Source organism: Lepisosteus oculatus, chromosome 17 (assembly GCF_040954835.1).
Source record: "Lepisosteus oculatus isolate fLepOcu1 chromosome 17, fLepOcu1.hap2, whole genome shotgun sequence".
Taxonomy (NCBI): domain Eukaryota; kingdom Metazoa; phylum Chordata; class Actinopteri; order Semionotiformes; family Lepisosteidae; genus Lepisosteus; species Lepisosteus oculatus.
Genome location: NC_090712.1, coordinates 17599765 through 17614018, shown reverse-complemented (window position 1 = coordinate 17614018; position 14254 = coordinate 17599765). Strand labels below are relative to the sequence as shown.

General features: G+C 42.9%; 1 protein-coding gene across 3 annotated transcripts in view; it reads left to right on the top strand.

Annotated features, from left to right (window-relative positions):
* Positions 1-14254, top strand: part of tjap1 (tight junction associated protein 1 (peripheral)) — a 65202-nt gene that overhangs the window by 19220 nt on the left and 31728 nt on the right. For all 3 annotated transcript variants that reach the window (XM_006638673.3, XM_015363053.2, XM_015363054.2), the window contains 4 exons: positions 3847-3969; positions 6843-6898; positions 11051-11223; positions 13506-13534. In XM_006638673.3, the coding sequence (XP_006638736.2) occupies positions 11089-11223; positions 13506-13534 (164 nt within the window). In that variant the 5' untranslated portion in view covers positions 3847-3969; positions 6843-6898; positions 11051-11088. The remainder of the gene's footprint in view (positions 1-3846; positions 3970-6842; positions 6899-11050; positions 11224-13505; positions 13535-14254) is intronic.

The following is a 14254-nucleotide window of genomic DNA, read 5'->3' as shown; positions in this document are numbered from 1 at the left end:
ATACAAATATTGCTGTGTGCAAGGATTTAATGCTGTTGCTTTGTGTGATCTGAATAAAAACATCACTAGAACTTTTTGTTCACTTTTGAACAAGAACTGCAGTAGAGTGTTCTTGGGAGCGCCGGGAATGGGTTAGTGTTGTGACTATGAGGGTTTTGGACGTTCCTGCTGTTGATCACCATCTTCAAAGTATTCTAGTTAATTGGCAGTGGTCTGACTAATCACATGTTGGCTTTTTATATTTAGTCTAAATGTATCGTTATGACTTGAAATACAATAGCCCTGATTGTTAAAGAAGCCACATAATTGCCTGGCAGAACTCGCATGACTTTTAAAGTCTGTTTTTCTACTCGACTGCACAAGGTTGCTTTCTTAGTTTCCGCATTGAAAGGTTTTGTCTGAAAGCCTGCATAGTGTATCTGCCCCATGCCTCAGGGACTGCCCGGAATGTGCTGCAATTGAGTTATCTTGATGAGAAAGAGATGGTTGTCTCTTCACAACAGATGGATAATAATCTCTCTTATGCTCTGTTCCGTAGATACTAAGGTGTAGCAAACGCTGTTCCCATATAGTGCGCGCTATATTAATATAAACCTGCCCTACAGGAAAACGGAACAGAAATTTAATTTTCCTCACCTCTGACTTAAACATTTCCATCAGTGCTACAACACCAAAATTACACCCGCAGACATTGAACTTAGATTAGCTCAGAGTTCAGAAACCTGCCTGACGTTTTGGGCAGCTGTTACAAATAACATAAAATTTTACCTCTGACTTACGAAAGCGAGGTTAGCGGTTTCTTTGCAAAACCCATCAAAGTTACATTTCATTGTCAGTAATGTTTAGCACTTTGCAGAGTGTGAAATCACTGTTGCCATTCGAAGTGCTTGCCTATATAGAATAATTATTGCTTTCCTGCCCTAGAAGTGTATCTTGTGTAAATACCCCGGTAAAGGAGAAAAGGTCAATTGGTTCAGGATCCTTTGTGACTGGGAAGCCCGTATGGCCAGAATCTTGCAAACTTGATCAGCAGATGCTTTGTAATGTGTTTGTTTTTTAAAGCCACGCAGGCAGGTGTGCTTTACTGTCCATCCTCAGGTGTTGCAGTGGGGGGCTTACTGACCCCGTATTAATGACAGCCTGAGCAAGACCAGGCTGAGGAGGGAGAACTGCTTGTGAGAGATCTAGAATATAACTAGTCAGACGCTGTCCATTGCTTCTCCTTGAGCACTTGTATTTTTGTAAATGCCGGAGGTGCTGGGTCGTGTTTCACCCGTGGCAGAGCGAGCCTGCTGGACGCGGCTGTCCAGCTGAGGAAAGGCGAGACCGGGTGTGGGCCTGTGCCACCCCTGTGTGGGGGTGGACAGAGTCCAGTCCGGAGAGGCAAGCGATCCCATCGCGTCCCGAGCGGCCCTCCGACGAGACGCTCCAGCGGGGAGCGGGCTGGGAGCCGGCGTTTCCACGCCTGTGACCCTCCTGTGGGTGCCGCAGACAAGCCCCAGGGGCCGGGACCCCCATCCGATGGGATGGAGACTGGCGCGAGGGGTGGCGCGATCCCGGGACATACAGCCTGGCTGGGGCAGTAGCTCAGACAAGCGGGCGGGGGGGCAGCTCTTTAGCTGAAGATGGAGTTGCTGCCCAGGTGTTTGAAAACCCTGCTACCTGTGACCCTTGTGATTTTGTCTGTCTGGCACAGAGCACTGACCGTGCGCTGTCTGTGAACCGACTGAGGAATAATCATTGGAATCTGTGCAGCTTTACCTTAAATAACCAGATAGACCACTCTCAGCAATCAATACTGGCTTAGTCGCAATAAGTTATGTTACAATTTGAATACTTGAACTTCTGTTTTAATTGGCAACAATCGATGTGCGTTTAGATTTGATCAGATATTAGATCGGTGGGTCTTGTGTTTTACTGTACCCTGGAGCCGCTTTGAGGCGAGATGATACCTCAGCCATGATCTTCCAGAGGAGCTCCGTTCAGTTTAATGGTCTGTAACGGTCCAGGCTAACCGGTTTCATTCTCTGAACCCTGTTTTGGAAAATATGTTGTTTTTTGTAAAAAATAAAATATCGCAATGGAAGCCCTGCATGTTTGCGCTGCATGCGGGTCCTGCCCCTCGGTATTGACTTTCACCTGCTCTTGGGGTTACATCACGCTTTTGATTGTGTGATCGATTCATGCTCTCACTCCGCTCACATGCCTTAGTGGAACACGGCAGGGCACACGGCTGCACCATCCCGTGAGCTTTCTAAAGGTCCTGCGCTGAGTGATTGATTGATTGATGTAACGCAATCCCTTTTACGCTCGCAGCTTGCTTCCTGCATAAGCAGCTCAGTGCGTTTCACTCGTCATTCTGCTCTCTAAGAAAAGCACTCGTGTGTTCTATGTTTTTCTAAATATTTGGAATCAGGCACAAAATTTGGCTAGAATTTTGGACAGCAGATTATTTTGCTGCAGGCTTCACTGATATTTGCTCGCACCTGCTATTAGGAATGAATGCACTGTGTTCTTGGTTAACTTCAGGTTCAGTGGAATGTGCTTCTGTTCTGAAAAACGCAGCAACATGGAGAAACCCTCTACTTCCAGGACACTTTAAGATATTTTGTTACATTGTCATAACAGACCTTTTTGTCAGAGTTACTGTGCCATCTTGAGGATTAAATGTTTGAAGAGTATCTGTCTGATGTGGTGAAACCTGATTATTCACGTCTGGATTTCTGGCTTTTAGTGTGCAATTCTGCAGTGGTTGTAATAACTGTTTATATATACTGCATTGTTAAAAGCTTTGGGTTGGGATGAACAATAGCTGTTAATACTTAACAGTACTTACAACGCTTTTCATAGCTCAGAAAATGATCCCTGTATGTGTTCTGTAGCAAATGATTCGTATATTTTACAGCTCTGGGAACTTTGGAATGGTTACCACTATGTACACAGTTACTGAATACCTTATTGGATAGTGAATAAGAATGTTCAATATTTTTCATACTTCATAAGCTGTTTTAAGTACTATGATCATGTTTAAATGACGTGTGACCTATTCCCATATCGCTGCTTCTAAAGTTTCTTTATAATAGTTTTGTCTCCTTTTATAGTCTTTATGGGTGTGTCAAACTGTGGGTATACAAACTATGGGAGGGGTTGGTGGTAATAGGTCTGAAAATGCTCATTTCTGTGGATCTTAAGGGAAATGAAAGCACGTAGTGCTGAGACTCACAACCAAATGAGAGTAAATTTCAGACCAAGCACAAAAGACAAATTAAGAATCCAGTTGCATGAAGATAAGAAGTGAAAACAAGTCAAGTGATATGAGTTTCTTGCAACTTAGAATGTAAAGAAAAATGATCAGGATGTTGCTATATACGTAATGTGAATGGTGTGCAACAGTGTTTCTAGTAGTTTGAAAGGTAAGTTGATAACTGGTGCCCAGAGAATGTTAACATCCTGCACCAAACGATCTAAACCTTGACATGACATGCTAGACCTGCAAATACAGTGACAGGTCATGTGTGGTGGATCTGGTAAAATACATTTCATTGCCACATCACACCCGATATTCGTTTCAGGGGGGATAAAGAGAGAGGTGAACAGTGCAGTCCAACTCCTCTAGCCTAATCTAACTTCGTCGGGGATCAAGTGCGAAACCTGCTTCCTTCAGTTAATGAGTGGTGTTTTTATTTTTATTTACCTGTGGTCTAGCACAGGCTGCTAATGCACTAAAGGTATTCTCCTGCTACAGTGAGAAGAAAGATGCAACATTCTGATGTTTTGTCGATTAGCTTTCAGCTGACAACTGCATTGAATCTGCTTTTTTTTTCCACCAACCTGCTTCTGTTTCAGGTTATCAATAGCCTTGAGGTCATATAGCAGAAGCAGGAGAATGTAGAACACTGGATCGAGTTTCCTAAGAGAGACAAATGAAGAGAAATGCTTCAGCACCCAGCACTGTGCTTTGTTGAACAGGTGAGAACTCTTTGTTTTATGCTCTGATTAATTAACTGAAATACTTCCGCAGGGTTCCTCAATCATTTGGGGTTTAAGCAGAACTTTGCTTATTCTGAAAAAATGTGCCTTTTAGAATCTAAAGGATTGTCTATGAAGGCTTGAAACTACTCAATGGTCGTAGTAATAGAGATCTTGTTTTACTAAATGCATGCATAGACAGCAGTCAAAATCAGTTAAGTGGGTCCAAGAGTTTAATGATTTACCATTTCTTCAGGCAGTACTACTGTATGTCATACTGAGTGCAGTTATGTGGTCACAATAGCAACTGCTTAAGTTCGTAATCCTATTACAGTACCATTTTAACTAGAAATATTTAGTTGTTTAGGGCTTAAAAGACATTTAATCCAAAGAGCAGCAGTTTATCTTAAGCTTTAGAGTCAAAAACTTATATCTAGCCCAGTGATATTAAATTTTTATTCTATAGGATACTAATGAACAATATAAAATTAATTAAATTATCAGTGGATAATATGGTGAATGCAAACAAGACAGGGGTACCACGTTTACGAAGGAAGATGTGTTTTTCCGTACAGGAAATAATGGAATGGTTGATAGCCGTGCAGGTGTAGCACAAAGCTCCGCATTGGAGGTACTCATTGTGTAGTTATGAAAGGATTTTAACTGTCTGAGCAGGATGCCTGCCTTTCCTGCAACAGTACTCGGTACTTTCAATGCCTTATTTTGTTAGTAAATCTGCCACGCATACAATAAACTGTTCGTTTTCTTCGTACTGCTTAGAAAAACATCCTTTCTATGAAGTACAAATTCCATTGTGTTTTTAGAGCTATGGCTTTTGAATTATTCACCAGATTATTTACAGTGTACTGCAGTGCTACTATATAGTATTTCACTTGTATGTTTTACTCTAATACATTTTACTGTATATGGGCTTATACTTCACTGAGCTTGAGCTGGTGAGAGGTTTTAGCTTTGAGTTATTCTTTATTCTTAAAGTATTTTGGCTTTGACTAGGTTTTAGTTTGAAGCTTTAATTGTAAGCGACAAAAGATGTGAAATTAGGAAGTGTTTCTACCCAGTCCACAGGATGACCTGAGTGAATTGTGCTCTGCACTTGTTAGTGAGGGAGAAAGCAATTGAGGAACATAAACTGTTTTTATACAAGGCTCTGTTCAAAGAGGAAAGTCAGCTGACTGTCATGCGTCAGTGGAGGCCACGTTATGTCTTTATTTTTATCTCGACTGGGATGATTATATTTAGAAATTGAGGCACTGGAGTTGCCATTACCAAAACATACCAAAGGTTCAATACCATAACTCCACACATCGGTACTCTGTTTCCTCTGTGGAGTGCTTTAACTCATGTTGCTCCTTTTCAGAAATTGTTTTAAAAAAGTCATTTTTTGACTGCCATAGTGATAGAGTATGTTGGCAAAAATGCTGTGCAGTGAAAATTAGTAGCTGTCAGAATGCAACGTTTTTTTGTAGCGGCCTTCAGAATTCGTTAAAAAAGAATTGCAGTTTTACCCTGAAATTAAAGCGTGATCACTAAAAGGGCAAGGTATCGGAGAATTTCTGGTCACTATTTGTGTGTTAAAATATTTTGAAATGTGCAGCAGTAATATTTGTAACTTGTTGGTTGTGTTTCTTGGCCGTGGAATTTTATTAACTGGGCAGCCTTAAAATATGTAATATCTTATTGTTCTGCTGTTCTCCTGCATGTGAATTTACTGAATTTAACCTGGAGAGCATTGTGAGGTGGGGAGCGCTGTCCTTGCTTTTAAACAAGAAAACCCCATAGATGAAGTCTCCAGGGAAACAATAAATAAGAGTGCTGTTATCATTCATTACAATTATGGAGGTGAAAAGTCTTTAATGATATCAAAAAGAAAAATGAGGGTTGCTGCGTAATTATTTATAATATGTGGGAGTGTTTGAATTGTGCTTAGCTTTTTATTATAAGACTTGTCTTTGGAATGAGATCAGGGCGCTCTATGTATCTTGTGTCTTTGGAGTCTTGACATAATTTTTTTCTGGCTGTGTTGACAGTGTATTTTATGGCTTGCAGAGAGACTTGAATAACTTAGAAAAGGCTTGCGGTAGCTCAGATTCCACACTCACATTAGTGCATCATTGCCGTTCTAATCATAATTTTTAATGAAATATTATAATAAGGCTGGCACAGAGGTGCAGTGGTTAGCATTGCTCTGGAGTCCTGGGTTCGATTCCTGGGGAGCTATCTGAGTAGAGTTTGTATGTCACCCCGTGTTGGTGTGGCCAATTTCCTCCCACACTCCAAACAAGTATGTGAATTGGTTTCTGCGAAACTGGCCCTGGTGTGAATGTGTGTTTTTGTGTTAGTGTGGTGGTCTGCGATGGTGTACTCTGCCTTCATCTGTTGCTTGTCTGGGTAGGTTCTGGCTCCCCTTTGACCCTGTATTGGATGAAGTGGTTAGAAAATGGATGGATGTTATAAAGGCTTATTTTCTGCGCCAACTTTGCCCTTTGTGAGTTTGTCACCTAATAAGTCTAATCGCTGATATTTTGGGGTACTTCGTTAAGCGGCTTTCTAATGAGATCTGTACTGGTTGTGTGAGCTGCCCGGCTAGCTGTGGCGTTCTCTGTCCTTCAAGGTGCCGTGCTGGTTTCCTGGCTCTGTCGCAGTAGCACGTCTGCAGAGCCACGTTTTTCCAAGCCTCGAACAACAGGCACTTACAAAACTGGGCGGGAGGACCATTTGAAAGAAGTAATTGGCAATTTCGAGTGGTTTTAAAAGTGTTCTGGCCAGATAATGACAGGCAATTGAAATGTGCTGTAAATGTGGTAAGATTTTATTTATGGGGATCATTTATTTACGTTTGCGTTGCGTTTCAGAAAACGTGGCTGGAGTCCTGTGGATGAAGACATCGCTGGGTCGCATTCAGTTTTAGGTAAGTGGTGTTTTCAGAGCCCATATCTCACCATCTTATTTTTGGGCTGTGTAGAAAAATAAAGAAAAGCAATAAAACCAAGAAATATTGGTTTTGTTAGAACCAATGAAAGGCAACAGGTAACAATAGATATCCTGTTAAAAACTAGTACATGCTCTGGGTTTTCTTTTAAAAATAGCCTAAGTGGTACTTGGGAAGAGCAGCTCTATCAAACTCTCCGATTCTGACTAATGACACATAAATGCAGGTAACTTTAGCAGAGATGTACTGTATGCACACTGGAAAAGTACTTGGCATCATATTGATGAAAGGAAGCCTGCAATCACGTCCTCTGTGGTGTCTTTTTTTTGGTTTTAGCACTGGATAGTTTTTCTTGTTGTAGACTTATTTTGGTTTCAAGAAAAAATCAGCCGTGTTAGTCATCATTTTTGGATTGTATGATGTTTGATCAAATCTCAAAATCTCACTGAACTTTTCTGCTCTTCCGTGTGCTGAGAAAAGAGATACATCTCGTTAACGGATTGGGCCTGCTTCATCAGAGCTGAAAACAACAGCTTTTGAAAGCAATGCAACTTGACAGAGGTCAATAATTATAAAGTAATTGTGGGCATTGGTTCTGTGTAGGGATGGGTGCAGTCATGTGCTAAAGATTTTAGAGCAGCTTGAAATGTTTTCACAGATATGCACTGGGTAGAGATCATCAGGTCTAAGGGAAGTATAAAGGATCTGCTTGACTTTTTCACATTTGCCTTGGGGGTATATTTTCCTCCCCATTCAGAACGCCTTAGGCTTTTGCACTAGAACAAATTTTCCAGCATGAGCAGGCAAAAAGATGGATTCTGGCAATCCATGCACGTTGAATGCTGCTGATTGTGATCTGGAACGCACCCTTCGAAAATCTGAGGTAAATTTGATCATGTGGGAATATGTAATGTAATGTTTCTTTATTAGCCCTATACAATTTCTTGCATTAGGAATGTGTCTTTTCGCATACCCCAGCTTTTCTCCATGGAGACACAGACACACAGACAGGGAGAGAAGCTTGGGGTCAGAGCGCAGGGTCAGCCATTGTACGGCGCCCCTGGAGCAGTTGGGGTTAAGGGCCTTGCTCAGGGGCCCAACGGAGTAGGATTCCTCTGCCGGCCGTGGGATATGAACCGGCAACCTTCCAGTCACAGGCGCAGATCCTTAGCCACAGAGCCACCGCTCCGCCCATATTTGAGAATATTTGAGAGTGTAGATGAAGGATCCATTCTGGTATGTAAGGAGAAAATGAAGGCATCGGAGTTCAGAATAGGAACACTATATAAACAGAAGCAGTTTGCAAGTAAGCAGCAAAATCAATTTTAATGTTTTATGCTCACATTCTTGAGCGATACCAGTTGGTGACTATACTGGAATTGTGTTCTGCACTGGATGTGATTAATCATGCTCTTGGATGTCGGCATGACCAAGCGTATGCACTCAGGCTCTTCTCTAGGGAGAGAGCTTTTTCATACAAGAGTGATCGTGTACCCTGCACAAACATGCAGTTCTGGAACGCAAATTTAGATGCATCTTGTGTCACTGACCAAAATCAACCTGTGTTTTTTCTTTAGATGTTAGCCATGTACAATTTCTTGCATTAGGAATTTGTCTTTTCGCACACACAGCTTGCTCTCCATGAGACACACAGACAGGGAGAGAGAAGCTTGGGGTCAGAGTGCAGGGCCAGCCATTTATACGGCGCCCCTGGAGCAGTTGGGGTGAAGGGCCTTGCTCAGGGGCCCAACGGAGTAGGATTCCTCTGCCGGCCGCGGGATTTGAACCGGCAACCTTCCAGCCACAGGCGCAGATCCTGAGCCACAGTGCCACCGCAGCACCCATCCTACAATTGCTAGGATGTCGAGTTAGGCTTGGTGAGGTGGTTAGTGTTGAGCTACAGGCTCTGGGGACTGCGTTAAGGCAAGTGTTGGCAGTCACTTAAACATAAGGGCAGGGGTTGGAGTCATGGGTTGAAAGTCCGAGGTGGGTGGATGAGGATAGCCTTATGAGCAGCGAGTGCATTTTTCTCACCCCCTGCGCTATTAGTCATGTGGAAAGACTTGAGCACAGCAGGGGTGCAGCGAGCCTGTCCCCAGCTGCTGGTGAAGTATACAGCTGGTGCAGCCTTAAAAAAAACTGACAGACTCTTTCTAGCTTAATGGACTCAGAACTACTGCACGTCCTGGGTGAAGGACCCTGGGCCACAGGCATGGCTGAAAGGTAGTTTGCTGTGTCTAACTAGCTTAAACATATCTGCCATTGCAAAATGGGTGCATTATCTTTGACACTGAGTTGAGGCATCACAGGAAATGTGTAGTCTGCAGATTTTTAATAGCCCTGCTTCCTCTGATTGATTTGTCTTTGTCTGCTGTGCTTTCTTTTAATTGAAGCCGTGTGTCAAAGAGTCCAGGGATGTCAGTTCTCCTGTGAGTGAAACAGATTTGGTGGCAGTACAGCAATATTAATCCTCAACTAGAATAGTATTTTTGCATTCCCAAGAGGTAATTCAAAAATAATTTTTAAAGATTTTCTGTGAATGTCAGTGACTTTAACATTTCAACAGTCTATCAAGTATTGTTTTGAACTAATCATTAAAACTTAATCCAGTTCTGCTCTCTATGGTGTATTTCTCAGTACTGCAGTTGTTGATGCACTTTAGATTGATACTACAGCCCTTTACTGAGTAAACATCTTTAACATGGGTTTTAGAAATCATCCATGTGACTTTCAAATGTTCTTTTTTTCATATGTGACTGTTTCCAAGTGTGTATTAGCCTTCCTAATATTCCTCTTCCAGTATGAATTTTGTTTACACAAAATATACCATTAGATTACTAATAGAACAAGTTTAATCAGAAGGTAATTTAAGAACTGTTGTCTTTAAAATAGGCCCTTATTTTGGCACAGAAGAGGGTCTTATACTGACATAAACAATAAGTTCAAAAATAGTTTTAATAGTCTTTCTACTAGGGATTTTCTCCAGCCAACAGTAGTGACACAATAGTATTTTCTAGAGCCACCAATAATAGCCAGGAGTGTTTCTCACTGCTTTAAAAATAACTGTGCTGTGTGTGGTCCTATGTTTCATGCCATCACCTACATAGCAAGCTGTTATGGGATAAATCCATCTATGCTTTGATTTGGCTTTGTAAATCCAGTCATGCATGCTTTTAGATCAGTCCCTTTGACACCAGTGCGTCCGCTGACCGAAAGAAATGGTGGAGCACCAATCCTGCTGTGGCCAAAGCTCTGGTTTCCCAAATCAGCTATCTGTTGCTTTAGTTACGAGTACATGATTTCACTCTTGACAGTACTCGAACCTCTTTCTTTATATTACAGTTTCACTCTTCCTCTGGCTTAGTGCAACACTCAGTACCAGTGCCTCAGCAACAGACAAAAGCAAGCATTATGTTTCCCTTTTAGCCTGTACTTACTATTATATAGATCTGAAAAGAGTGAGGGTTTTTTCTTAGCTTTTTAAATGAAGCTGTATATTGTCCAGGGCATAGCATTAAGTCTGAAACAAGGTCCGAGTCTGACAAATTGCCTGATCTGGGGGAGAACTGACACCACACGGATTGAACTTGTTTTCACTTTCTAAAGTGTGCTCTCGGGCTGCCTGTGTAGCAGCAGTGGGGCTGACTCAATCGATGAGCCTCTTGCTGCCAGTCAAAGTCGGCTGTAGGTTAAGAGTTTCTCTATTGGAAACACACTTCTGTTTGTAATCAATCACTAGCTTAGAGGCACACTTGCTCCCCCCTCTCTCTCTCGCACATGTCGTCTTTCTCTCCGCGTCCAACCCACACCCTTCCCTCTGCACGCACATGCATCATGTGTAAGCAAGCGTAGGCAGGGCAGATTCACATACTCCTTTACTTCAGAACACATGAATTGGCAAATGTTTGATGGATATTGGAAAGAGCAGCTCTCCACTTCAGCTCTCATATAGTATGCTACTGGCAGTTGCTTTTACAAGCGCTGCTGATGCTGCTCTCATCAGAGCCTATTGATTCAAACAACTTTTTCGATGCGGTCGCTGAGCAGAGGGACACAACTGAGACAGCTTCCCTTAAAAGGCAGCAGGGGCTGGGGATGGGAGCGCAGTTTCTGATGCACCTCTCCCGGCAGGTTGCCGAGCGGCACTAACGGAAGACAGCAGCCCCAGGATGACGAGCGCCGTTCCCGCGCGGAAGCCGTACCGCAAGGCGCCGCCCCAGCACCGGGAGAACAGGCACGACCTGCCGGTGTTCAGGGAAGATCTGGGGCCGCCAGTGACCCTGCCGCAGCCGGAGCCCTGCCAGGTAACTCGCCTTCGCAGTGTCGCCCCCGTGTTTCAGCGCACGAGGTTCGGGGACCCCGAGCCTAAACTCACGGATAGCTCGGATCTTCCCAATGCCTGCTCGTCTTCTTGGTCCCTCGGCTCCGAGAGCGAGAGGGACGTCTCTAGCCTCTCCAGCCTGGATCTCACCAGCCTTCCCCCTCCCAGGATTTTTAGCCAGAGCCAGATCTCCGCGATCGAGGTCCAGGGGATGAGCCGCTTCCTGAGCCGAAGCGAGGACACGCTTGTGGTTTCGGAGGATGAAGCCTCTGCCTCCGAGGCATTAGGGAGGGTTTCAGGGTGCCCATCCAAAACGAGAAGCCTGGAGCGCTCCCTGGTTTTCAAGGAAAAGGCTGAAATCTTGGTCCCAAGAAAGCAACATTCTGGATATATGGCCCAGCTGCCTACAAAAGGGATTTTAAAACAGTCAAACCCCTCGGGGGTTCAGGCAGAAATCCTTCACAAGTCCAAATCGGCAGAAATGATTGGCCAGAATAGGAGCCAGGGCCCGAAGCCTCAAAATCTGTCATCGGACAAGGAGCAGAAGTGGCAAGAGCAGGTGAAATCCGTTGCAGGACCAGCTAAGCCTACAGCCGATTCGACACCTTCTTCAACCCCAAACTGGAAGATGCAGTTACTAGAGGAGAAGGTGAAGTTTTCCCAGTTCCTGGATGAGATCACCTATCAGGTTCTGAGTCCTGCAAATCTTCAGTGGATCGGTGTTCAGCACCCTGAGGTTGTGAAGCAGCGAGGAAACCCGCAGCACTCTGCCACAACAGCCTGTGAATCTACACCGTTGTCTCCGCCGTCTGAGTTTAAGGAGAAAACCGAGAAGCCCGAGAGCAGCACTTGTGCAGCCGCAGCTGGGGAAGATGGGAAATGGCCACCAGGCAAGGACAGTATGGAGAAGACCAGGAGAGAGAAGGACCGCAGCCTCAAGACTGGGTGTGGACCTGCAGGTCTGCACAGAGACCATCAAGGTCTTGGCCAGGAGGCTGAGCAGCTCAGGATGGACATCAGACAAGGTGCCAGGCCCAAGACAGAGGGGCCAGATGGCAGCAGAGCTAGTGGGGCAGGTCTCTCTAGCAGCAGCAAGGGCAACTGGGAAGACAAATTCGGAGGGATTATTCACCAGCAGCAGTTCTACAGCAGGACAGCAGATGCGGATTCTGTGGATAAATCAGGTCACCCTGAATGTGTTCAATCCACTCCGCTCTTGGATGTGAAACAAGTAACAAGATCCCAAGCCACCTCTTTTTGTAGTGTTTCACAGAACAAGGTATGTGATCAGGAGATTTATGTAGGAGTCCTCATTGCTTTCTCATTCATTTGGTGAAATGGTTGGATCCTGTAGACTTCTTCGAGCTAGCTTGATTACATTAAGTGTGATCATAACTCTTTCAGAACATTAATTGTAAAAAGCTAAACATGTACATCTTCTCACTACAAGTGTAGAAATGTGTTTTGATTGCAAAAGGTTTCAATGTCAATGCGTCATGGCTAGTTTAGTTCATTAACCTCAAACTCTTGACCAAGGTATGATTTGAGAGTAAGTAAGGTTATATTATTATGAGAGCAGAGAAATACTTGACATGGTATCATTAGTAGTATGTCATAGTAAGATGATCATTGTCCTTTCTCTAATAAAAGCAGTTTTTTGTATTTTTACTTTTCCTGTTATTTGAAAGGGGAAGTAACATTTTTAAATTCTGTTTTCTTGTCTGAGCCTAGAAGTATTTGCAGGCAAATAAAATGGGAACACCAAGTAAAATACCTCAATTTAGTTGCTAATTTTACAAGGAGGTTGTCACTAATCTACACACCATGTAATATTTTATTACACATGCTACTCAATGATATTTTGTGAATGTTGATGTTCATTCTTTTTTCTTTTTTGTTTGTAAAACATCTTGTAAAACAGTTTGTTTTTCTGTATTCCCTTGCTCCAGATAAGCTTGGAAAAGATAAGCATGCTTGTTTTTAACTTAGTTGGAAAATGCCCAGTGACATCTGTTTTTCTTTTCTCAAAGTTTGATGCTCACATTTCAATAAAAAATAAACACATATGAAAAGTCATTGTTGTCTTGTAGCCTGAATTAATCTGTATTTTTAATTATTTTTCCCAATATAGAGAATGGTATTTTTCTGTTTAGTGAAGCATTGATGCACATAACCACTAAATTATTTTTGAATTCTTTAATGCATAACACATTTGCTTTTCACATGAACATCTAATATAACTTTATGTTCTTTTTTTTTTAACAGGAAAGCTTGTCGGATGCAGACAAGATTAAGTAAGTTAATCTGTTTCCTTTGTTAATCGATTTGTTGTTAGAATTTAAGAGTGAGAAACATCTAAATCCAAATCTGGAGAAAGTATTTGTGATTCAATATGCTTTAGCAGTTAAATGCCACAATTCAACGACACATTATGCCACTTGAATCTAAGCTTTTTCTGGTCTACCTTTGTATTTGCATGTTTAGAAATTGTTTTGCATGATGATGCCCAAGTTCACCAAAAGCCTTTATTTTCCTTCATATAACAGCATTAACTGCAGTGTGATTGTTGAAGTGGCGACAGGTGTTGATTGTTACTTTTTACTACCAATACAGACTATGAACCTGGGTTTGAGCAGGTTTTACAAGTACATTCTCTCCAGTGCAGCTGGGGCTGAGCCAGTTCACAGAGCTCAGCGTGGAGTGCATTCCTAGTGGTAGGTACTGCAGTTTAGACTCTCCCAGTGAGGGTGGTCTTTTGAACAGAGAGGGCGTTGTTGCTGGTAAATTATTTCCAAGCTAAATTTTCAAGCTGTTCAGCACCTAGGCTAGGGGTCCCTCACAGAAATCCTAATACTTCCTCACTCTAGTGTTTTCAGGTTCCCTTTAGAGAAGTACTGTGCAAGAACTAAATCCGATAGCTTTGACAGCAGCCCTGGTGGCTAATTCATATGTGATCATCTGTGGATCATGATTGTGAAAATAGACATGGCCTGTCACACTTTTCCATCACCCCC